Here is a 25,089-nt window from a genome sequence, read left to right on the forward strand (position 1 = left end):
CAATACTTTTTTCCCTAGAAAAGAAATGCGTATCAACCAGCTGACCTAGTACACGAATTATCGAGACTTGAGTATTATCGCTATTTTCTTTACCCTCGCATGGACTATTATACCTGTCAGCCTAGTTATAGTTCTCAAGCCGCGTTCTCCTTCCGCCAACGTTCTTTTGCGTTGTTTCTGGTCTTGATCCCCAAGGGGGTTTATTTTGTTTTCGCTCACACATCTGACATTGTTCCCATCTCAAATCACAATAAGCTAGGCGGATTTTGTAAGCATATTTACACACGCAGCGAGGTAGTGAACTCACCTCAATCAACTTCTCGGTCAGTTCGAAGCACTCTGCCCTGTTTTCTTCCGCCATCCCTTGGAACGACAATTTCCACAAACCACGAAAGCCCATCTCCTCGAGCGCCTCTTCCAGCGACTCCATGGACCCCGTAGCGCTTGCGTATTCCCTCTCCGAGGTTAGTGTCCGCACAAGTGTGTGTGCTGCCTCGAGGGCTGCAGAATCCTGCCCGTGCATGAGTACGTCATTGAGAATGGACGGCATTGCGCCGCACCTAGCCATCGTTAGTACAGTACCAGAAAATGAGTATTGTAGATATGGGTAATCACAGGTAGGCAAAGACAGTTCGTCTTGACAATGCCAGGTCGTTGAGCCACAGCAGCGTCCTTGCCTGGACGGTATCTTCCAGATATTGAAAATCCACCAGCTCGATCACGGATATGAGTAGCAGGTCTCTATCTTCCATCACTTCGGCGTGGCGACGGCGACTGCCTTCTAGCATGCCGCTGATCCCGTCTGGGTTGATGCCTGCTAGCCACATGTTGTCGCGGAAGTTGTCTTGGTCAACGCAACGGGCGAGCATGAGCGCCAGATAGGGCGAGTCGACCATGGTGTGAATGAGCTTTGCCGAAAGTTGCGACGCCGGTGCCGTCATTTCCAGGAACGACCAGAGCACCCGCACGGCGGCTAGGCGGGTCGTATTGTCCGTCAAACCACGAACTAGGCACGCACACACGGCAAAGTGGAAGTTATCCTCGTCGAAATGAATACCATAGGCCTCATCCAGTGGCTCCACAGCCTCGTCTAGCTGGCTGCGGCTGTGCAGTAGCATCGGGATCATCTTGTCGCCACGCACACCGCCGATGTTGCCGATGTTAATCAGGAGCGCCTCCAGGAACTGGGCTGTGCAGTTGAAAAGGCTGCCGGGAACGAGCCGGATGAGGGACATGGCCAGCCAGAACAGCTGCAGCCCGTATCGGGACGCGGACGGAAGGTTGGCCATCATCCGAGACAGGCAGGTGATGATGGACGTGAGCATCTCGCTGTGACCATCTTCACCAAATTGGCTCACGCTGTTGCGCAGCGCAACCAGGACCTGGTAGAGCAGGTCATCGTCCACCTCCTCCTTGGCCAGGTAGCCCATGACGGCAAAGGCGCGAGGCTGTACAGCCGGATTATTCTGAAACGCGGTGCTCGCCACCAAGCTCATCCAGCGCGACCGCCAGGCGTTGGCCGTGTCGACGGACGGCGCTGCCACAGTGCATATATCAAACAGAATAGCCACAAGATTCTCCATGGCTGGGAGCATAGATCCTTCATCTCCAACGAGTGACGCTGAGGCCGCGTCCTGCCTTCCAGAAGGCGGCGAAGAGAAGATGCCGCTCCGGGGCTCGGACAGCACGTCGAGGGATGCACGTAGCTTTGTAAACTTGGATTCGTCCAAGAGAAATGATGTGCAGATGGCGTGGACCGTGTTGGTGAGCAACCTGTGCACCTGGACCCTGACGTTGGCGCCGCCGGTGTTCACCAACATGGTGACGATGTGAAATATCTCGGGCAGGAAGAGCTGGGACTGCACGCCGCTGCCAAAAGACAATGAGGTGCATATCTGCAGCATGATACAGATCTCTGGCCAAACTACGTTGTCAGGTAGGTTCTTCGTTGGTCGCAGCGACGAACGATTCAACGCCTTTCGCAGCCTTGACAGAAACCGTGCGCGTAGTGTCACCGTTCCAATGTTGGAAACTGTGGACGCCACTGTTTCGACAATTTCTTGCTGCGTGCCAAATCCAATGGCCATCTTCATGACCTCCTCGAGGAAGATGTCAAGCAGCACTTCGTCCTGGCCAAGCGAGGGCCAGACAAATTGCTCCAGCGCATAGCTCAGAGACTGGTCCAGTGCGATCAGGTCAATAAACTTGCGGAAGATAGCGGCCACTTTTTCCTTGCCCTTCTCACCATCAACTTCGCCCGTGAGCACATCTCTTCGCAGGCCAGACAGCCAGGGCGCCATGTACGCCAGGCTCAGTGGTTTTTGTTCCTCCGTAAACGTCTCCCAGCTCGCGATGAACTCAGACAAAAAATCACACGTGAGCTGAGGCTCCGAAGCGGCAAGCTCTCGACTTATGCTCACAATGAAGCGGGTGGGGTCGATGGGAATTGAGAGATCTGGGGTCATGGTCAGTCTAGGGAGCTACGGGTGCTTCCTTTCCCGAATCGTCGTTTCTTACCTCGGGAGCAGACGAGTCTTGTGGCTGTACGAAACTTGAATGTGATGCAAAGCGCACCGAGGAGGTTGTAGGAAGCCAATCGAAGCTGGTGGTCGAGGCTTGACAGGTTCATGAACGCCAGGTTCAACAGCGTACCAGGAACATCTTGAGGGCGGAGCAACCGCTCCACGGGCTTGTGCATCCGGCTGTCTTTACTATTCCTAGCCTTGGCGCTCCGGATGGCGTGCAGAATTTTGGCCTTGTCATTGCTCGTGAAGCACATGACGATACGTCCGCCATCAGCACGCAGTCCAAAGGAATTCCCATCCTCACTCGGGATCGCCGTCGCCGCTTCATCAATGTCGCCGAGGCGGAAAATGTCGTTGATTGTCGAGCTCAGTCGCAGGCTAGAGAAGATTTCCTGGTGCTTGCTGGTCGTCACCTGTACGTGATGGCTGCCAACTTTGATGATAACATCCACCTTGCCCTTTGATTTAGACAAGCGGGTAGCATGGTGACAAACGTACCGTATATCGGAGACGATCGCCGAGTGTTCTTTGGGAACTTGGAGTGAGTTGATAAAAAAGCTATGACGCACGTCGTCGAGACTTCCAAAAAGCAGGTACTTGACATTATTCGGGTGAAAGGCGCTTAATTCATTCTTGGTTACGATCCTCAGGAGTCGTCGGAAGCATCGCCTAGACCACCAGTTAGCCAAGTCCGCACTCTGCTGCTATCGCGTCTGCGTACTTGAAGGCACTATTCATGTTGTAGATGTAGATACGAGAAAGATTCTGCAACACCTCATAGGGCATAAGAAGATCAAGCATTTTGAAGAATTCGTCTTTGGGGTCATTCTTGCCGCTATAGCAAGTTGCATCGATGAGTACGCTAAAGGGTTCATGCCACAGCCTACTTGCGATCTGCCGCAGGTTAGTTCACAGAAGACTTGGCTACTTGCAACGGTCAGTTCACCAGTCTCACCTTTAAAAAGCAGTGCAGCAGTGTTTCGTGGTCAATGCCTTCCGTCTCGCTGTAACGGAGAATGATGAGTATTGTCGACAAGCCATCCTGGAAACAGTTAGCGATTGGTCACTCATCATGTCCCTACTCATCAACTCGCCTGCGTGACGCCGCCGTCAAATATAGTACGCGATGTCAAAAATGACTCGGTGCTGCGGAAGGCATTGCGTAGCATGAAGTTCTGAAAGCGCGAGTAAAGCGGCGGCTGATTCACGGCAATCTGTGGCCTGTTCCAGGATATCGCGAGAGGCGGCGGGCCAAGGTTCGTGATCAAATTACGCAAAGGCTCAAAGACAGGAGAGTGGCTACGCGGCGAGCTGTCCTGGAGGCGAAGATATTCTCGGCGCTCTCTGGCAACCAAGGTCTGGCGAAGGTGGTCCCAGTGGTCGTATAAGAAACGGTGGAAGGACACGCAGGAGCCGAAGTCGGTCGTCTCTTTCGTGACGGTAAGATCTAGCGAGGCTGGGGGCACCTGTCGTAGCTTCGAGTCAGCATAGCCAGGGCAGGCACAAGAACAATGAGTAACTCACAGCTATGGCGCGAAGGAAGCCGGTCACAACCGAGATATTCACGACCAGGAACTTATTCAGCGGGAACATGTACGGCTCTTTGGTGCCGAACAGAACATTGTTGGCAAGGTTCTGGATGACCTTGGCGATAAGTAAGAGCCCTCGACGCAGCTCCTTTGTTGGCGGTGCGTCGATGAGACCCTCTGCTTCTGGTGCCACTATTGCTGGGCAGAAGAAGCGCAAGAAAACGAAGGCACCTACGGCAGTGTATTTGGCGTCCGGGAATCTTGGCAATACAGCATCATGGATCTGTGTGTGTGTGAGCTTGCTATACACGGAGTAAAGATACCGATGCATTGGTGGCCAACGTACAATGCTGCAAATCTTTCGAAAAGACGGCGGAATGTTCGGTGCCGAGGCGCAAATTTCGTCCATAAACACCTTGGTTACTATCTGGAGCTGCGCGGCGTTCTTCTTGAGCTCTTCTGCGGAAGAGACCCTAGCCGGATCGAGCTCCAGATCCAGCTCCTGCGAGGTCATCATAAGCCTGTCTAGAATCTTTTGCAACGTCCCCTGAAGGTACTCGAAGCCCTTCCACTTGGCGTATAGCGACAGCATCTTGGTGGCCACGCAACTTCTCCTCAGAATTTCAGTCGCATGTTCTAGTCATGTCAGCAACAAGACGAACTCGATTCCGTGCATCCGAATTACCTGTTTGTTCTATTTCTTCTTTTATCAAAGCTTCCAGGAGCTCAAACGTGCGGCCTCTTTGCTCAAAGACTATCAAGAGACACACGGTTAACTCGTCTATCTCTGCGCTAGGGCAGATTGAGCTCATTGACACGGCCAGCGATAGATCTTTCGTAAGAAGCTGAAATTTACCAATTAGCGTCTTATGTAGCGGGCCGGCGTGGAATACCTACTCCAAGAAGTTCTTCGTATCTTTCGCTCACGGCGGAATCAGACAGATTGCTGAATTCTGTTCCCTGCGTGAGGATATTATACAACACTTTGACAAATACAGTCCTGACTTCGACACTGTCATGGTAGCCATGAGAGAGCGCATGCTTCAGGCCGATGTCGATATTTGCACTGAGGAGATTAGACAATATGGTAATTGCCATCTCGGAGCTAGGAAGGCCGTCTATTGGCTCGGAGGCGACATCCGATTGCCCTGTACTGATGAGATCCAGAAAGCGTTTAAAGTAGCGCTGAAATAGTTCTGATTTCTTCGCGCTCATGCCAGCATCCGACTGTATATCCAGCGTCTGCAGTGGTAATCTAAAAGTCAGGTCAGACAGTGCCTTTAAACAGGCTCTAGTGAGATCTCTCTGCATCCGCTCAAGCTCCTCCAGCCTGGACGTTCCTCGGCCTGAATCTAGAGAGGCTCCGGGGGGGCGGATCCATCCAATGATGTATTCCAGAAGCTGGTTGCGGATGACAACGTCATCTCGGAGATTGAGGTGCTCTTTGCGGTGCATCACTGCTTCAGATAACTGGCAAATGCGAATTTTAACGCGCAGCGACGTTCCCGTCTCATTGTGATCGCCAATGAATTTAGCAAAAGCAAGAGTCAGCGAACCCAGATGCACAGAAGGAGCGGCAGCAAGGTCCTGGGGGGTGTCGAGCCGCTCTACCATGTCTTTCAGCAGGGAGACAGCTTGTTCGGCAAAGATGATTCCTCTATCCTGTGCGCGTTCTGCATCGGGAGTAAAGGCTCCGGTGAAGAAAGCCTCTACTTCAGACTCCAGTGACTTGAATAGAGGCCGATACAGGCAGGTGGGCACTTCGTGTGTAAAAATGTCTCGTATGGTTTCTCGCACTTTGACGTTTGTACAGCCCATAAGCTGGACGCCCAGGTGAAGATATCGTGCCAGAAGCGTCTCTTGGTCCTCGCCGGGGGGATGAAGGTCAATCCACGGCAACACGTTTAATGCAGGCTCTTCCAAGGCGACTGCCTGCTGAGCTGTGCAAATCCCCCCCATCGAAGCTAGAAAACCACCCAGATCCCGCCACTGCGAGAGTGTCATGGCCTCTGTAGCGTCAGCAGATGTAACCGACACTTGTTTGCTCAGGTTTAGCCAGGTATCAAATGCTGCCTCCCACGCACGAATGATGCCCGCAGTCGGATATTTTATCTGGCGAAGAAGGCTCCTTGTTCTCTTCTGAAAAGCCACAAGCCCAGTCACCCGGAAGGTAGGAGAGGATATCTCCTGGAATGTATCGGCGTTTCGGAGGATCGCTGAGCAAGAGTTCACGGATTCGGAATGACTATCCACCCATCGACACTCTTCTACCAAGATGTTGAGACAAGAGGCGGCGATCTCACAGTCTTCGATACCTGGGAAGCACAAGGATACCAAAAGTGCAGTTTCCAATTTCGATATGCTCGCAACCGAGTCTGAATCGCCGCTAGGTACATGCGAAAGCCCCTATGAGAGACAATGTTAGTGGCAATGAGAGAGAGCCCTGGTAGAACAGGGCAACGTACCGGGAGCTTCCGCAGAAGTATCAGCCGATCTTTCAGATAATGATAAATCTGGGCAAGAGCCGATTGGTCGTTTCCATCTACAAGGCAGTCGCTAAGCCGAAGTAAAATAGTCGAGCTGCTCAGAGTTCTGTCAGCAGTGTACGGGTACTGAACAGTATTCTCGCAGTCGTACCTGCGGATCCAAACGCTCCTCCGTATTTCAACCATATCTGGTTCTTCTCTGCTGTCGAATTCACTCAGCAGAATTGGGAGGTCAGCATGCAGCCTCTCGATGACCTCGGCGGCATGTTGGCGAACGGCAGGCTCGGCGGAGACGGCACAGAGTAGTAGAGTCTTAAAGAATGAGGAGTCCGATGTTGTCCCAGAGAGCTCTCCAATAATAGGTGATTGATCTATACTCAGGAATTTCATAATACTGCAGATCATTCTCGTCTTGGTCCTTTCTTGGTCACGGTGCTTTTTGTCGTGATGAAGATGCGCTTCGGTCTACAGACTCATCAGTACGCGTATCCGCAGATTTAGGCGCTATTCACCATACCTCTAGTTGTTTTCTCATCAAGGGGATGGATTTCTCGAAGAGGTCTTTATACTTCTCTGGGTCAGGCAGTTGGGCAAAGTAACAGCAAGCCTGGATCATGGCAAGCTTGAATCCGTCTGGAGCAGAGGATGCTACACAACCACCATAAAGATTGTACACGCAGCCATCCAGATTTAAATAAGATAGGCTCACCAGTGCCGCAGTGATCATACTCTGGTCCCAGACCGGTAGAGCAGTGGCAGAGGCGAGGGAGGGACGAAAGATAGCATCTCGCACCTCGTCTTGTACGTCCATCGCGTAGCTAACAAGTGCCGAGTCACTTTCGACATCAAAATGCCGAGCAACTCGAAGAAGAGAGACAAGGCAGTACCCTGCCTGCTCGTTGCCATTCCTGAGAGCCTTCCGCAGGCTGTCAAGAAAGGAGACTTTCTTAATGACGCTGTGGCCTTTAGTTTCCCGCAAGTTGCTGGCCACCTCAAAAACATCCGGCATTAGAAATAATAGCGTCGTCTGGAGAGGAAATAGATATACTCTCCGCCTGCCTGTTTCTGTAGCCGTTTGTGTCATATCGAACAAGGTATCAGCGCCACCGTCCAACCTCTTGTGAAGCCGATGGAGCATTACGAACTCATCGGGATATCTGTCTATCCATCGCGTTATGAGAAGAGGTATCGCCACCGCCACAGTGTTTTGGTATGGCCCTCTGAAGTGAAGGTAGCTGGAACAAAGCTCCTGGATGAGAAGCCCGAGCTTCGACCCGTCAACCCAGCAAAAGGACAGCAGTCTTAGAATGATCAAAGCACCACGATCATGTTGCTGAATATTTTTCGCTGTATCCATATGAGAGTCTCCTGTTGCAGAGCGTACAGTGTGAATGACACTGCGGATGTAGCTAAATGTCACTGTCCAGCTTGAGACAGACATGTACTCCACGATGACCTTGACATGTCTGTCAATTTCAACCAGCTGAAAATCTAAAGATTCGGGGCCATCCGTGAAACGAATTGTTGATCCAGCTGCTGATCCTCTGCCGGGCCGTGGAATTGTGATGTTGGCCACGGATGTCTGATCCAGAAGTGTTTGGGCGGGCAGTACATAATCATCTGGTATAGGCTCCAGAACAGATTTGAACACCTCGAAGAGTCGAACGACGACCCTCTCTCCCAGTTTCTCTGGCAGTAGTCCTCCCTTCTTTCTGGCTGACCAGTTCGCAGAGCAACATGCTGATACAAGGCTCAGAACATAGAGCTCAGACTGAAGAATGTGGCTCGGATGGGTAGCGATTTTTGCAAAAGGCCGAGACAAATCTTCTAGAAGGTCAAGCAGCGAGTCAATTACGACCCCAGCTGTCGTTTTGCTGAGCTTGATGAGGGTGGCTTGCGTTGTTTGTACAACTTCGTCGTCGTCAGGCCGCGCACCACTTGCTCCCACACAATGGGGCAGCTCCAACGAGTCAGCATAACGAAGCCATGGCGAAGTTTGTATCGGATCTTACCTTGGCAGCGATTCTATCGACAAGATAGCCCACCAGTCCTGCGTCGCCACTCATCGTAATTGCATATCGACTTTAGCTAGTGACATTTGGATGATGTATCATGAGTTTGTGGTGACTGGGGGTGGTGTGTCCATACATGGCGCATTACCCCGCCTAGCGTTTCAAGCGATTAACACGGTGTGGTAGACAAGGAACTTAGGTAAAGAAATTTGGTGGGTTGAATAAAGAGCTATAATAACTATCGGCGTTGCTCGAATATGAATATCCGGGATAAATAGGCTTTATTTATCGTCGTAAATACAGCAAGATCACATATATAGATATGTTGTTATTTTGCGGTATGTACCTAGATGGATTATCCGTAGTTTACCTTTTAATGCTTTTTTTTTATCGCTGGTTAATAGCGTTAAGGTACCGACATGAATAGATATAAAACGGCCGTGCAAGCTACCATTAATATCGTTTACCAAGTATCTTATTCCTATAATAAAATTTCAAATAAATAGTCATCCTCGCCTAGTGCTTTTCTTATCTTGCGTCTACTTTTTGGTCCTTCACGGCTTTTTTTTTCCTTTCACAATACGGCGACAGACAGTCATCTCGCCCTTTTTACTTTCTAGGTCGAGGGTATTCTAGATTTTATGGGTCCCTACCTAGCGTGTCGTCGCGCCGTTTTCGTTGTTTTTTTAAATAGCGGATCCTTACTAAAACCGGGTTATTTCTTTTTAGCTATATGGATATATATACATATAAAAAAATAAATACACAAAGAACGTTCTACTATATCAACGACATACATCTTTCCACTAACTGTGGAATTTGTGAATAGTACGGCAGTTTTCGTCATAGTTGGTGCGTCTTAACCCCCCCGCCGCCCACTTCTGACCAGCTTTTTTTTTAGACGAAGGCGCCCCAAGAAAACACCATCATTCAGACCAGCCTACATACAGCATCTTGTCTTGCGAGTGAAAGAACCTTTTAGTGTAGGTACCTAGGTACTCTAAGAAGTAAAATGTCATGCTTGCTCTCTCATGTCGTTAGATCCATCGTAGCAGGATACCGACCAGCAGCTGTGACAATCGGTTTGTTATAACTCAAGTTTAAGGCGTACATCTGGGCCGCGATGGCATCTTCTCGGCACAGGCTGTAAGGCCAATAGCGCCCAGCGAGGGTGAAGAAGGATTCTCGCTCACTGGCCATGTGCGAGCCGCAAAGGTTGATTAAATTTGTTCAGCGCATGAAAAGAAGTGTTGCCTCTTAAGTTGCCTGGCTGGCAATGATTGAGGTCACCGAGTGGAGAGAGCGGGCAGCGGATGGAAGCGGTCATTGGAGAGATATAGATCATCGATACAACAGGGCAACTGTCTCCCATACCTGAGTAACTCTTGGGCTGAATCGAATCTTGATGACTCCACACCCAAAGGGGCGTGAAAGGTGTCTTGCTTGGCATTGTGTATTCAGGCCTGACTTAAATGAATGTGTCTGTTGGTTTCAATTCCCATACGCCCACCCTCCGGTACAGAGAGGGAGTCAGGGGTAGGTAAGCTCTCTTTCGAGGCAAATCGGTCACCATGTCCGTCTTCGTCCTCGAGCATATTCTTGAGGCAATTCATCTCATCTCATCTCTTGCGACACGTCTCAACGAGGTGCTTAGCCCTTTTTGGCTATCTCTTGTATTGCACATGTGTTGGGACACCCGAAAACCAGGCCGCACCCGTACAGCGATGTCTCTTGTAGTTAGTTAACTAGACCGTCACGTTGTCGTGGACGAGGTTTGTAGCCTCTTTTCCGTGGTGAACCCCGATCTCGAGATGGCAATAGAATATGAAGGCTGCCTACCTATATGTGTTCTCTCACTTCGCTTGGCGTTTCCCTGCGTACTGTCTGTCTCGTTACGCGTGGTCTGCTGGTGTTTCCTTTCGTGGGTCACTCCGTGAATGTGTGTCATTCTTACTTGTAAGTTGCGCACGATGTAGGCGCCTTGGCTTTCGATACTTGCAGGTCAAAGTCAGGTTCGGCCAGCGGGGAAATCTAGTGGTTCTCGCAGTCAATATTGTGCGACTATCATTTGACGCTGTGCAATCCCCGCCATGCGATGCATGCGGTGCATTGCCGGTCTCGCACAATACAATATGCTCACTGAACGGGACTTTGACTTGAGAAGCCGAAAACTAACTACCACCTCTTTGCATCCTTCGGGAAGGACCGTTCTCGTCACTAATTATAGTTAGCACCTGACCTAATGAGTGGATGCATGCGCGTCCAGCTACTAGGAGGTAGGTAGGTAGTTAGACGCTGCCCCCCCAGGCCTAATCAGTTTGCTACTAGTAACTAATTGTCAGGTAATTTGTACAAATTAGTTGGATTTGATTAAGCCAAAGGTGGCTGCATTTGAGAGCAGAGACATGTTGCATTGGAAGTATCAGGATCCGCAGCTACAGGTGCAAGAACAATAATACCATTGAATGTAACTAACGTTAATAAAAGACAGCATAGACGGGCCGCGTCACAAGCAAGAGGGAGAACACAGAATTCAGCCCAGTGACAACTAACTATTACTGAGCAGATCCAAGCCTCCGCGCGTTGTTGACTACGTAACTAGCTGGTATTATCAAAAGGCGCCCCCCCCCCCCCCACAAAAGAAAAAGCTGCTGCCCTAACGGGTTAGACTTCTCCGACATCCATCTCCAACCAATTATCGCCCTCAAGATCTGGGCCACCCCCGTACCATGAGACCTTTGTGTGAACGCATCGCGTAGCAGCCTCGCCGCCATAGTAACCCGAAAGAGGGGGATCCAGCAAGTATTGCATCCGCCGATCGGTCCTCGCCAGCCAGTGGCAATGTCTGGAACCCCACGACCCTCCTGCGCTCAATCTGCCGCGATGCACGACCGTGATGGCCGTGATGGCTGAGACACGCTGTTGTAGTTGTTGTTGTTCAAACTAGTCGACAAGGCCATTCCTGATCGCGGGAACATACCTGGAACTGAGAAACGCAAAGACATGTGCCATGACATCCTGCAGCATTGATGTGTTTGTTATCTGTCGACTTTATCTATTCTCGGAAGGTCGCAGCTGTGGTGGAGTTCGTTGTCTCGGGCTTTCCAAGTTCTCACAAACGAGTCTACAGCTAAAGTCGAAGTAGGGTAGGACCCAAGGAAGACCCCAAGCCTTGACTGACCTTCTCCGCGGCTTCGGCATACCGCTTGCGCCGCCGCTTCTGCCCCGGAGGACCCCCGGTCTGATACCGTGGTGCGGAAATGGGACATATATAGTTTATACTCCCCCATGCATACCACCATAGTATCTCGCCCTAGCCTCATTATACTCGCCCTCCTCGCTCCGAGTGAACAAACACAATGCGGTGGTCCTTGTTATCCGTCGTGTCGCTGCTGGCTCCTCTGTTACGGGCCAACCCGATTAGCAATGTGCAAGCCGGTGCCAAGGCTTCTGCCACCCCCACGACAACGCCAGGACTACCAAGACTCATTGTCTACTTTCAGACCACGCATGATCAGGCTGGCAACCCAATTTCTATGCTGCCCCTTATCAACGAGAAGGGAATAGCCCTTACCCATCTCATTGTCTGTTCTCTTCACATAAACAGGGACGCAGAGATTCACTTGAATGACTACCCGCCCGGGGACCCTCACTTCTACACGCTATGGAATGAGACGACGCACATGAAAAAGGCAGGAGTGAAAGTCATGGGCATGATTGGAGGTGCCGCACCGGGCTCATTTGACTCGTCGACCCTCGACGGAGACGCTGTGACCTTTGAAGAATACTACACTCAAGTCCGAGACGTCATCAACACATTTGGTCTACAAGGCATGGATTTGGATGTCGAACAGCCAATGAGCCAGTCTGGAATTTCCAGGCTCATCAGCCGACTACGCAAAGATTTTGGACGCGGGTTCATCATTACGTTGGCTCCAGTCGCATCTGCGCTCAGAAATGGCGGAAATCTCAGCGGCTTCAACTACAAATCCCTCGAATCCAGTAATGGCCGTGATATATCATTCTACAATGGGCAATTCTACAGTGGGTTCGGCACTATGGCACGCACCGACGACTACGTTAGAATTGTGTCCAATGGCTTTACGGTGTCAAAGGTGGTCGCTGGACAGCTCACCTCGTCCGACAATGGATACGGTTACGTCCCTTACAGTCAGCTAAATGCCACTATCATATCTCTCCGCGACAAGTACGGCCAGATTGGGGGTGTAATGGGATGGGAATACTTCAATAGCCAACCTGGAGGTACCTCAGAGCCCTGGGAATGGGCACAAGTCGTGACCGAGATACTCCGACCAAACTCCATTCCTGATCTTAGGATAACAATGGGCGATGCAGATCATCTCACTGCCGTATATGACCGCACAGTGGGTGATGCATCCCCCAATGCCCGCCCAGGATCGCGAGCTATTGACTACTACGCCATGGTCAACGCCTGAGTCCCGAACAAGGGAACCAATAGAAGAGGAAGGATACAGTCCGTAGATGAGACTACTGTACGTAAGATCAATGATATGGCACGTCTAATGGGGAGAATCTGCTGCACAGGCTTGTACTGCACAATTGTGTATCAAAATATTACTCACCCTGCATGTTACACAGAAGTAGTCGGCGTGTTACTGTGAGGAGTCTTGTGGATATTTCGAGGCTATGCATTTACTCCTGCAGATCTAACCATCCCCTCCACCCATCATCGCACAATATCGATCGAACACGCCCTTGCAACCAACGCGTATTCCCCCAGAACCCCCAAGAAGCTTGGAAACGACACCAATCAACCAATGCCGTTTCCCAATGACGTCGAAATTCCGAAAAGTCGTATTTGATACCGTCGCCTCTATCATGTTGAGTGAGCAGTTGATGGTACTGCTTCAGCAGTTCCAACTCCTCCTTCTGCATGGCTATGTTATCAGGAAGTGATGCACTCATGCTAATCAGCATTTGCAAAGGAACAGAGCAAGTCAAAAGTTTAGCGAGATCGCTGGCTCCAACGCCTAATCCGACATATTGGAAATCGAAAAAGGCAACGCTGTCTCCCGACTCGGTAGAAAATGAATTCTCGGATTTGACATCGCCATGTATAAAAGATTCAAAGGGACGGCCCTTTGGGGCGAGAAAGTTCGCGACCTTTTCAGCAATAGAGGACATACCTCCGGCAGAATCACAGAATCTTTCTGGCCATTCCGAGTCAGAACTGCTGGCCAGCGAGGCATATTCTGTCCGCCTTGTAGCCAGGTACGTATATCCACCATTGAGCCAGATGGACCGAGGTGCTAATTTCTCACCACTTCTTCTAGCCGCCATCTCTTCTATAGGGGGTAAGAGAAGCCCGTCCATTGTGTTGTAATCTTGCTTTGACCAGGAGCTGCCATGGAAGTCTGCAAGCCATTTGATTGCGGAGTAGACCTGCGCGGTAGACAGGTCGCTGCTTTTCTCACCAGCGATGGGAAATTGCCCTCTCAAATCAGTCATTAAAGTTGCAGTGACATTTTTCATAGAGCCAGCCAAGTCTGGGGTGAAAGTACGTGTTGAGGCCAAACACTTGGCCACTGCCACCCCTGGCGGCAATGAAGGGGCAATTACTTCGTAGAAATATTGTTCCACTTCATAGCTGAACAGCTTTCGTAGATGCCCTTCCTCGCTACTCGTATCTGGAGGCCAGATTATCTTGAGCACAAGATGTATTCTGCCATCAGCCCCCAACAAGCACCCGTCTGGCAATGAAGGGATGGAATCAGACGCTATGCGTTTTGCCTCGACAGCGTATATAAACCCGTAGCCTAGTCACCAATATGTCAGCCATTCTCTGCTAAGAATAACTTGATTTTGAAACCAAGGAGGCAATCCCCAAATTACCTGCCCAGAGGGCTTGAAGCTGCTCAGAGTGTAATAGCTCAAAGCCGGCATCTGCGAGGAGTCCGCGAGCCACTCGTTCCAGATCGTCCTGTCCGAGCATGGTCAAGCAACTCTGTGTTTGACATCGGGAGTCTTGTATGTGTAGTCAAAACAATACGTGCGACTGGAAGCCCTTTCTTTAAGTGCTGGTGAGATGTGGGGAAGTAGAAGACGGTTTGGCTAGGTACCTACCTACGCGCGTAAGGCCTGTTTTCTAACAGGGCACTAGACACGTTTTCTACTTAATATGTAATTTTCCCCTATCACAACGCTGTCAGGTTACCACTATGTATTAAAAAACATTTATATTTTTTATAAGCCGTGTTAAAGACGTTAATAGCGTTGTGATAGGGGAAAATTATCTATCAAAAAGCGACCTGTCTAGTACCCTGTCTAAAAACAGGCCTCACTTGTGTATGTACCTAGGTACACCCCCCACTATAGGTACCTTAGTAGGTACGGATTTGTAGTGGATCGCATGGTAGGGTAACTGGAAATATTAGTAATTTGTACTTGTTGTCATTTCACTGATTTGATATGTACCAGTACATAAAAACTTACTACGATGTGATATTTATGTATATTTCCAGACCCCTTCTTATCCACAACTGCTTCTTCACCAATGAAGAGCATCACTGATATGGCCGAGAGCGGCGTGGCACGGCCTTGAATTCATGCCTGAATGATTATATTACGTACGACGATACCCAATCACTTGTTGCCCCTCTCGGTGGCTCCCCCTCTCCTGGCACCTCTCCTGGCAGTTTGATAAACTAACCAGGTACAGTATCACGGTACTTGCATTTAAGCCTTGAAGATGTGGGTTTTGCTGGCTCTAACTATCCAAACCGTCGCTGTGCGAAGTGTTGATACTACATAACAAAACACAAGTACTGGGTTGCCGTTGTAATTCGTCATTCCTCGTGCCGATCAAGTCATTTGCTGAGGTGGAGCAGTTAAGCAAATCAGTGCATGCATGTGTAGACTATGAGGGGTTGACATGGCCGAGAAGGGCAGATAGCTACCTTGGTTGGGCCGAAATACGGATAATGTGATGGTTAGTTACCCTGGTCGGTCTCCGAAAGCTGGGCAGTTGGCTGCTAACTAACTACCTACCTATGTACATTGACAGACTTGGCAGTAAATTGCTCGCCCCCCCCCGAAGCAAACCTGTTAATGCATAAATATATAAATATGCAGTGTTGCCTCCTGGATCGCTGGGTAAATGTCTAGAGCTTCTAAAACCCCCTATTGAAATCGGGTGCGAATTCCTCAACCGGAGAAGTTTAGCAATCGCCATGAAGTTGATTGTACCATCATTGGCCGCTGTGCTGCTCGGTACTGCTGTGCAAGCAACAACTGATGGAAAGCCCAACTTCATCTTCATCATAACTGATGATCAGGATCAGCAACTCGGCTCCATCGACTTTATGGACTCCGTGAAAAAGCACATCAGGAACGAGGGCACCACCTTTTCCAAACATTTCTGCACCGTCTCTCTTTGCTGCCCCTCTAGGGTTTCGCTTCTCACCGGGAAGGCGGCCCATAATACCAACGTCACTGACGTTGCGCCGGTATATTGGCATCCAACACATTACCCGTGAGAGCATGTGCTATTTCCAACTAACAGATGCACAGCCCTGGGGTAATCAATGTTCTTTCTACTATGGTGCACCTCGACTACTAACGATGTTCAGGCGGCTATCCTAAATTTATTTCCCAGGGTCTGAATGACAACTACCTCCCTATTTGGCTCCAAGACGCTGGCTACAACACGTACTACACTGGAAAGTTGATGAACAATCTCGGAGTCAGAACGTACCAAAGCCCGCCCCCAAGTGGATGGAACCGGTCTGATTGTACGGAAAACGCCCCAGACTTATCCACAGGCCATTGCTAAATCTTTCAGTTCTGCTCGACCCAAACACTTATGTGTACAATAATGCTTACTTTACCCTCGACAACAAGAAATGGCAAGCTTTCCCAGGAGAATATTCCACTGATTTAATTGCAAAGAGATCTCTCGAGTTCCTTAAGGAAGGAATTGATACTCAGAAGCCGTTCTTTATTGGGGTCGCCCCGATCGCGCCACATTCAGAATTGACCGACACTTTCAGAGAACCTGTGCCGGCGGCTCGCCACCAGGACCTATTTGCGGATGCCCAGGTCCCAAGAAACAAGAATTTCAACCCTCCTCAGGTATAAATTGCATGTATACAGAGAACCGGAAACTTGTCGCTAACATTGTAATGCAGCCCGGAACGGCAAGCTACTTCAAGAATCTTCCTAGACTGAGCAATTCGCAAGTACAATATCTTGACAACTTCCACAGAAGGCGCCTCCAGTCCTTGCAAGCCGTCGATGACCTTGTTGACGACATCTTTGATGCCCTCCGGGACCACCCCAGTGTTCTAGCCAACACCTACATCATCTATACTGCTGACAACGGATTCCACCTTGGACAGCATAGACTGCCCGCAGGCAAGACCTGCGGCATTGAGGAAGATGTGAATGTTCCATTCATTATTCGTGGCCCCGGGATCACCAAAAACAAGACAGTCGACTACCCCACTTCGCACACCGACCTCGCACCAACTTTCCTTCAGTTGGCCGGTATACCTCTCCGAGACGATTTTGATGGGCTACCCATTCCAGTTAGGGCCGTTGATCAGACATCGGATTCGATCAAAACTGAGCATGTAAATATTGAATACTGGGGAAGGGGCATTATCGAAGGCACTGCGTTTAATAACCTGAGTAGGCCTACACCGCCTGTCAAGTTCTGATCTGTGTACTGACAGCCGATATAGAGGATTACTTCGGTCAAAACACGTACAAGACTCTACGGATAGTCTCTGAAGAGTATGAATTCATGTATACCGTCTGGTGCAACGGCGACCATGAGCTGTACAATATGAAGGTACGTCGGTCGACAGAGCTGGACCTTGGCGCAATTACTGATGCAATACACAGAGAGACCCCTACCAAACCACTAATTTGTACGGCACACACTCTCAATGCAGCCCGTATAACATTGCCCAGCTCACAAAACGTCTTGATACTCTGGTCCTGACACTTAAGAACTGCAAGGCAGATTCTTGCCGCTACCCATGGAAGGCGATTTTCCCCTCCGGAGAAGTAACCAACCTACATGACGCCTTGGATGGGAGTTACGACAAGTTCTTTGACTCGCAGCGTTGGGTTTCCTTCGATGAATGTACTCTTGGGTATATACCCGAGCTTGAAGGCCCAGCTGGCCCCAGACCATATCAAGAATCTTTTCTTGCGCGAGATGCTGAGCTACGTGACGAGCACTGGATTTAGACTCAGTCAAAAACAAAAACGCCCTGCTTGCAGAAACACGGACGTTCTTCATCCAGCACTTTGCTACCGCAAATGAATACGCCGCAATTGCAGGCACTACCAATGACTGATAGACGCCACAGCTGATGGTGCTGGAAGACTGACGTGATTAACTGAAAAATGTATTATAGAGACAGTCATATCGTACATGGTAACACGGTCGTAACTAGTAGTCCAATTCAAAATACAGTCGATCTATCGGTGACCATTCCATCCAGCACGGTAAGGCTGCCCACCTCGCGGCGGATAGCCTTGACTAGAACCGCGGTCGTAGCCAGCACCATTGTAGTAGCCCTGGGAGCTCCCATTGTGTTGTGCCGGAGGTGGTGGCGGTGGAACGCCTCTTCCAAAGCCAGAAGACCCAGGATGGGGTGGCTGCCAGCCGCCCTGTCCCTGAAAGTGGTGTTGTGGTGGGGGGCGCAAGTCCCCTTGCCTTTGGTAGTTCAATTGGGGGCGGCCGTGGCCGAAGTCTTGGCCCCGGCCCCTTCCATTCTGCCTGAAGTGGTGATGTCCACCAGGATCATATCGTCCACCACGGTTGCTGCCGCCGTATCCACCTCTCGACGACTTACCTCTCAAGATCTCGATATCACTTCGTGTGAGTGCAGGGGTGGGCATTTTGACTCCACGCAGGAGCATCGACTTATGATCATGTGTCAATTTTGGCATGTCATAATTAACGCTGTTGTTGTTAGCTACATAACAAGTTTTGCCGTGTTCTCAACGTACCTCATAGTTCTGTCATACTCTATATCTGGCATGGATTTGCGTTCGAGGGGATAGTGTAGCGTACCGTGTGGCACGTACCCTTCTTGCTTCTCAACATAACCAGAGAGTCCATCGCTCGTCTTGGGATTGAGTTTGAATTGCGCGGAGCCTTGCCTTTTGGAGTAGAAGTTTGTTAAGATCTCGTCATAGATGCTCTCATGGCTATCGGAGAGCAGCAAGACATCCCTTCCGACACCATTGCGCTTACTGTCTTCGTCACTGAGAAGTGGATATCGCCTTTGTACAGCTTCTAGAAGACGGTCCATCTCAATAAATGGTAGCAACGCAACTCCTTGCCAAGCCATTTTCTTCCCGTTCAAGTCAACTTCAAATTCCTCCGGATAGAAGTCAATGATGTCACTATCTCGGTCAGTCATCAGACTATGAAAAATTTCCGGCAAGTTATCGCGCGAGGCGGCTGGCAGAACGCTCATGAGCTGTTCAAACGGCCGGGAAATGATGCCTTTCTCGAATGCGACATTGGCTCCAGATATGTCTTTGAAATCAGCAGCGAATGGTGCGTAATGATAGGGATAATACCATTCCCAAGACGGGCAGCCCTGAAAGTAATACTGCAGAACCCACGCCAATCCTTCCACATATGCATGAGCAACATGCTTGCGAAACGCTATGTCGCCAGGGTCCCTGTGGAATTTAAGCTGGTAATACCGATCAGCGTAACCATCTTCCCATAGCCGAACCGGGTCCGCTGGGGCCTCAGAGACATTGGCTGGATTGGTCGTGCCTTGCGATTCGTTAGGAGTTGAGTCCTCAACACTTTCGACAGCTGAAAGTTTGCGTTTGCTCGGTGCCGACTGTGACGATCTATCTTCCGTGTCATTCAGATTTGTTTCATGGCCCGAGGTGCCTCGACCTGCAATCAAGCGCTCTTTGAGGACACTTGCCGCGCTTTTGTTAGCAGCAGTTGCGTCGCTGACGCTCGTTCGATTGACGATCATGTCGTGAGTGATGCCTCTCAGGGGTGCTGTTGGCATTGATTCAATGGGGTGCAGAGCAAGCCCGCGTGATGGGTCTTCATGTCCACTTCTGAGACTCTTTCCATCATTGCGGCTATCACGCCCGCTTGCACCATTGTTCTGAAGTCGGCGACGTTTTGTATTTGCTTCGCGACGGTCTTCCTGTTCCTTCCTCTTCTTGAAGATCATATCCTCCTGACCTGCAAGCCCGTCTAGGATGCACTGGGCCCGTTCCAAATCAATGTGACCATCCTTTGTGATGTAACCGCCAAGCGCAGGTAAATTTTGTTTCCAAATGGTCGTCAGTGTGTCAATTCCATGTTCACGAATTTCCAAAGCCGGCAAATGTGGAAGAAAGTCATTTCCAACAAAGCAACACATGAAGATCCAGTCATCGATAACGCGCTCGAGATCGAAACGGAATGGGAGCTCAGGTATGGCAAGCTCAGCAGCCAGATATTCCCTTAAAACTGAGACGTGCAGCCAAATGAAAGGCTTGAGTATCACGGGCTTGTCTTTCTCATCAACCTCTCCGGATTTCCCCTTTGTCTCGCCTTTGCAGTTTTGCGCATCGTGCCCTCGCTGACCGCAAAGCTTACAGGTTCGTGCTTTGCTATCCTGAAAGAAAACATCTTCACGTAGAACGCGAAAATGAGGCTCGTGAGTTGCGAGTCCCAACATGATCAAATCAGCGTCTAGACCATAAATGACATGTCGAGTGTTGGGGTCATAATCTGGGCTAGCTCGCTGGGACCTGACGAAATTCATGATCTTATGCTCGCCCTCACCTGGCACGGTGGCGTCTGAGATGATGACTTTCAGTTTTGCCCAGCCCGGATCTGTATTCAGTTTATACTGGCACCAATAGCGCAGGCTGCTGGCCAAGATATCCATGAAGGGAGTGCCAGGGGTAATCGAATTGTTGTCAAATGCTTTCTTCGCTATGGCTTCAGTGCTCTCAGTAGCAAGATTGCCTCCGTTTTGCTGCTTGAGCAGTTTTATCAACTCTTGTTTGTCATTTTCCTTGTCTTTGGCTTCTTGTGCCGATCGGAATCGTCTCGATCGCTGCTGATTCATCTTGGCACGGGGCGCAACACCATCTCAAGGGATGTTAGCAACAATGGATCGAACAAATAAATATGAACATCAACAATGAAAAAGCAAAACGCACCGACTGCTATCATGAGAATCTTTCGTGGTCGGACCATGTTGAGTACTCGATCGGTGTATTTGAAAATTTCAAGCATCATTTCTTCTTCGTCTTCGGGGGCCGGTTTGTCATCCGGATGCGAACACGGGTGGACAATGCCATTCATGTCAAGATAAAGGTTGTCTAGTTCTTCGCCGTTTGGATTCGCACGAGTGATGTCGACTGGGATTGCGGTCCCGTCTTCCATGACGACAGGCCGATCCTCGATAACAGGAGATATAATCTTCGGATACTTATTCGAAAGCCATCGGAAAGCAGCTGGAATACCCATTTTGTTTCCGTTGGTACCACTTTGTGGCAAGAAACAACACTACTGGCGCGACTGGTCTGCCTGTGTGGAAGAGGTGATGCTCGGTTGTTGCGGGGTGTAATGTTGGTGCCTATCACGAGCTATCTAAAAGTCTGATTGACAACAAAAGATGACGGCCATGGATATATCGCACAAAAGTGTGGGCCTGGATATTTTCTTCCCTTAAGCAAAGAGGTGATTTGCGTGCGCGCATCTGGACCTGGTTGAAGTGAGAAATCAGAACTAGGCAGAAGGACGACTGATAAGATAAACACTATGCTTATGTAACGGCGTCCAACTAGTTCAGGAAGGTCGCTTGTACCATGTTGGGTCACTTCCAGGCCTATCTGGATTTCGTTTTGGAGAATGAAAGTTAGCAATGGTATTGCTTTTTGCGGCTCTATCTTTTGGGTTGTCAATTAGTATAGTTGCAGCCGAGCCCAACTCCATAATGCCGTGAACACTCATGAGTGGGAGTTCTTCCAGCAACCACATCTGGGTGGGACCCCATTTATTACCTAGCTGACCTAGATGCTATTACCACCTCAGTAGAGCTCCTTTATACACTCCTTTATACACTGGTGAGAACAGCAAAACGTCCATCCCGCATCCCAAGAGTGGAAAAAAGGACCTGTACGGCTGACGCTGTTCAATTGACCTATATCTCTCGACCGATACGCACCCAGAAAATATTCAATGCTGGAAATACAACAATAGAAGACCCGACGTCATGTTCTCAATCGCGACAGCACCAGCCAAGCAGTCTGCTACGGATACCATCTCCGTTCTAAGCGGTCGGCTAGGCTCTGCCACTCTGTTAGAGGACCGCCGCGCCGCAATCTTGGGGCTTCGGAGCTTTGCGAAAGAATTTCCAGCGACGGTATCGTCTAGCGCTTTGCGAGGACTCATTGGGAGCCTCGCAAAGGATGGCGAGGATGTCGATACTGTGAAAGTTGTGCTGGAAACGCTGCTTATGCTCTTTACCCCCAACGAAGATAGTCCCGAAGCCTCTGACGAGGTTGTCCTGTGGCTTGCTGATGAGTTTACACAGCGCCAAGAAAATGTCACCTTGCTTCTCGACTTCCTCGAAACGACCGATTTCTACTCTCGCTTATACTCCTTGCAACTTCTGGGAGCAATCCTCTCTGCCCGAACCGAGCGAACAGAGGAATGCGTGTTTACTGCGCCGCTAGGAATCCCGCGCTTGGTTGCTGCTCTTGACGATCAACGCGATGCCATCCGAAATGAAGGCATCAATCTTCTTACGAGTCTAACTCCAGCGTCAATCGATATACAGAAGCTCGTCGCTTTTGAAAATGCGTTCGAGAAACTATTCGCAATAATTGAGTCTGATGGCTCCTTATCTGAAGGAGGACGAACCGTCGAAGATTGTCTCATTCTGTTAGCGAATCTACTGCGCCGCAATGCCTCAAACCAGACGCTGTTTCGGGAATCTGGATGTATGAAGAAATTGGCGGATTTGTTGCATAGTGTCTTGCAGCATGGAGATGGCAACGACGTGGCAATCTGGGCCCAGTCGCAAAAAAATAGGAATTTATACGCATTTCTCGCAATCCTGCGACTGCTTCTTACACCTGGCTCCGCTGGCGTTTCGCATAACCAAAAGTTGCTGTGGAAGCACGGACTCTGCGCTGACGTTCTTCATTTGGCATTCAGCCAAGATATCCAGATGGAAATCAGAGCCGAGGTGAGTAGATCTATGCCGAAGCAGTCTGAGTGATGCATTGTCGAGCTAACCCTTGTAAGGCCTTGACCGCTTGCGGTGATATGATTCGTGACTCGGCAGCGTTGCAGGAGAGCTTTGCCCAGCTTAGCGTCTGGCGGTCTGGGAGGAGTCGCCTTGCCTCGAAAGAACATGGAGATTCACAAGTATACGTCATTGACGGATTACTCGATCTTATTCTAAACCTGCAAGATAGCGCCGCCTTTAACGTCCGTTATGCGGCTAGCGAGTGTTTAAAGGCTTACTTTTCTAATCATCTGAACGTCCGACTGCATTTTCTGGCAAGAGCTATCGAAGGCTATCTGACAGGTGGCGAGGAGACAACTAATGCATTGTCCGTTTTGCTGGCACCCTCTGCTGAGCAATCGGCAAGCGATCCATATCGCCTATGGTTTGCTGCAGTAATTACACTTCACTTGCTGTACGACAATTCTTCTGCCAAAACGAAGGCTCTCTCTCTTACTGAAGGTGATGCCGCGGAGGACGAGGAACTTGTGACGAGCATCCAGACCGTTACAGCACATCTCTTGACAGGCATTCGGCGAGGCGACGATGCACGCATCTCTGTCGCTTACCTGATGCTACTGACAATATGGTTATTCGAAGATTTAGATGCGGTTAACGACTTCCTGTCCGAGGGAAGCAATGTACAGAGCCTAATTCAATCAATCTCGCAGCCTGTCATGGAGGGGAGCGAACTAGTTCAGGGACTCTGTGCTATGCTTCTCGGTATTGCCTATGAGTTCTCTACCAAGGATTCACCAATGCCAAGAACGGCATTACATTCTATCCTGGCTACTCGGCTAGATCGAGAGCAATTTCTTGATCGACTCCTCAGACTGCGTTCACATCCATTGCTACGAGACTTCGAAACAATACCGCAGAGAAGAGATCCGGCGTTGCCTAGTGGTCTGGCGGACGTATTTTTCGACTCGGTATTCGTCAATTTCTTCAAAGACAACTACAGCCGCATTGCGAGAGCTATCGACAGAAGCCCTGAGCTTGAGATTTCTGTCATCACTAATGGTGTTCAGAAAGGAATCTCCAGAGAGCTTGTAGATTCCCTGCGTGAGCAAATACACGAGAAGGATAAGGCTATCGAGGAGGCGAAGATAGCTTCTGAGTCCCAATCGTCACGTCTTGCCCAGGAGCAAGGAGAGCACCGCCGCTTCAAGGAAGAAGCGAATAAAGAACTGCAGAAAGCACAGGAGGAAGCCAGACGAGAAATTGCGGCTGCAATGGCAGCGCGAGAGGGACTCCGGAAAGCTCATGAGGCAGAAATCAGGTTCGTCTTCGACACTGGTCGGGAAATCCAATCTAACCATGCGTAGGAAACTACAAAGCATCTTTTCTGCAAAAGACATCGAGAACCAGAAGCAAATTGCAGCTGCGAAGTCCGTTATGGCAACGAAGGAAGCAGAACACGAGAAGAAAATTGCATTTATGAAAGCAGCCATTGCTGCCAAGGACTCGGATCTGGAGAAGAAATTAACTGCAATGAGAAAAATGGCCCAAATAGAGTCAGAACATACCAAAAGACGCAACGATGGAGAAAATGCCGACCTCCACGCAACGATCAGAAGCCTGGAAGCCTCTTTACAGAAGGTAAGCTTTTTTGGCGTGAAAAATACACGCACTAATGCGTAGAAACAGGCAAATGCTGAACGAGAGAGAGACTTGCAGAATAAACACGCAGAGTTGCAAGCCAAATCGTGGGAAGCCGACGAACTTCGCGCTGAACTTCACTCCTCCCGCGAAAAGCAAACCGCAGCGATGGAAGCGCAGCAAAAACGGATCAAAGATCTACATGAACAACTCAAAGAAGCCAGACAGCAAGTAGATGACGTGTGCAAAGCGTCTACCAAGGCATGTTATATGTCATACCAGTGCTGCAAGACCCTACAAGCCTGACACGATAGCAGATCGAATCAACACTGGCAACGAGCACAAAGGAAAAGGAGAGCGTTCAATCTGAACTGGATGACCTGCTAATAGTGTTCACTGACTTGGAAGATCAAGTGGCAAAGCAAAAGGTATGATGCCAACGCCGAAGTTGTCCCCTAACCAGTCCGAGCACATCTAACGTGTCTGTTGTTCTGTTTCTTCACAGAAACGCCTTCGAGAACTTGGCGAACCAGTGTCAGACGGTGAAGAAGATGAAAGCGATGGAGAGGACGATGGAGAGGACGATGTCGACTAGGGTTGCAAAACAAGCTGTTTCTTCCATGAAAACAAGCCATGTTTGTAGCTGTAGCTGTAGGTGCTCCTCGCGC

At 49.8% G+C, this 25,089-nt stretch overlaps 7 protein-coding genes across 7 annotated transcripts; 4 read left to right on the top strand and 3 right to left on the bottom strand.

Annotated features, from left to right (window-relative positions):
- Positions 1–240: 240 nt before the first annotated feature.
- On the bottom strand, positions 241–8,606 carry CCM_07453 (Ras GTPase activator; the record flags this gene model as incomplete). Its single annotated transcript, XM_006672594.1, has 16 exons — positions 241–255; positions 308–560; positions 616–1,895; positions 2,016–2,455; positions 2,518–3,194; positions 3,247–3,419; positions 3,481–3,567; positions 3,629–3,991; positions 4,050–4,337; positions 4,401–4,690; positions 4,740–4,899; positions 4,952–6,460; positions 6,520–6,634; positions 6,692–7,005; positions 7,058–8,500; positions 8,553–8,606. 16 exons carry the CDS (start codon positions 8,604–8,606, stop codon positions 241–243), a joined length of 7,461 nt encoding a protein of 2,486 aa, XP_006672657.1.
- A 2,036-nt stretch (positions 8,607–10,642) lies between these two features.
- CCM_07454 (uncharacterized protein) lies at positions 10,643–11,449 on the top strand (the record flags this gene model as incomplete). The annotated part of the gene is made up of 2 exons (XM_006672595.1): positions 10,643–10,778; positions 11,352–11,449. The coding sequence occupies 2 exons, from the start codon at positions 10,643–10,645 to the stop codon at positions 11,447–11,449; spliced, it is 234 nt and encodes a 77-aa protein (XP_006672658.1).
- A 462-nt stretch (positions 11,450–11,911) lies between these two features.
- On the top strand, positions 11,912–13,009 carry CCM_07455 (coagulation factor 5/8 type domain protein; the record flags this gene model as incomplete). The annotated part of the gene is made up of 1 exon (XM_006672596.1): positions 11,912–13,009. One exon carries the CDS (start codon positions 11,912–11,914, stop codon positions 13,007–13,009), a length of 1,098 nt encoding a protein of 365 aa, XP_006672659.1.
- Positions 13,010–13,226: 217 nt separating this feature from the next.
- CCM_07456 (Protein kinase-like domain) lies at positions 13,227–15,098 on the bottom strand (the record flags this gene model as incomplete). The annotated part of the gene is made up of 4 exons (XM_006672597.1): positions 13,227–14,350; positions 14,427–14,538; positions 14,926–14,955; positions 15,027–15,098. The coding sequence occupies 4 exons, from the start codon at positions 15,096–15,098 to the stop codon at positions 13,227–13,229; spliced, it is 1,338 nt and encodes a 445-aa protein (XP_006672660.1).
- A 665-nt stretch (positions 15,099–15,763) lies between these two features.
- CCM_07457 (arylsulfatase precursor) lies at positions 15,764–17,789 on the top strand (the record flags this gene model as incomplete). The annotated part of the gene is made up of 7 exons (XM_006672598.1): positions 15,764–16,039; positions 16,104–16,110; positions 16,163–16,324; positions 16,375–16,664; positions 16,721–17,222; positions 17,276–17,385; positions 17,439–17,789. The coding sequence occupies 7 exons, from the start codon at positions 15,764–15,766 to the stop codon at positions 17,787–17,789; spliced, it is 1,698 nt and encodes a 565-aa protein (XP_006672661.1).
- A 234-nt stretch (positions 17,790–18,023) lies between these two features.
- CCM_07458 (5'-3' exoribonuclease Dhp1) lies at positions 18,024–21,054 on the bottom strand (the record flags this gene model as incomplete). The annotated part of the gene is made up of 3 exons (XM_006672599.1): positions 18,024–18,510; positions 18,558–20,673; positions 20,745–21,054. The coding sequence occupies 3 exons, from the start codon at positions 21,052–21,054 to the stop codon at positions 18,024–18,026; spliced, it is 2,913 nt and encodes a 970-aa protein (XP_006672662.1).
- A 748-nt stretch (positions 21,055–21,802) lies between these two features.
- On the top strand, positions 21,803–25,016 carry CCM_07459 (intracellular protein transport protein (UsoA), putative; the record flags this gene model as incomplete). The annotated part of the gene is made up of 5 exons (XM_006672600.1): positions 21,803–22,780; positions 22,840–24,101; positions 24,148–24,421; positions 24,739–24,849; positions 24,927–25,016. The coding sequence occupies 5 exons, from the start codon at positions 21,803–21,805 to the stop codon at positions 25,014–25,016; spliced, it is 2,715 nt and encodes a 904-aa protein (XP_006672663.1).
- Between the last annotated feature and the right edge of the window lie 73 nt (positions 25,017–25,089).

This window comes from Cordyceps militaris (assembly GCF_000225605.1).
Source record: "Cordyceps militaris CM01 unplaced genomic scaffold CCM_S00006, whole genome shotgun sequence".
Taxonomy (NCBI): domain Eukaryota; kingdom Fungi; phylum Ascomycota; class Sordariomycetes; order Hypocreales; family Cordycipitaceae; genus Cordyceps; species Cordyceps militaris.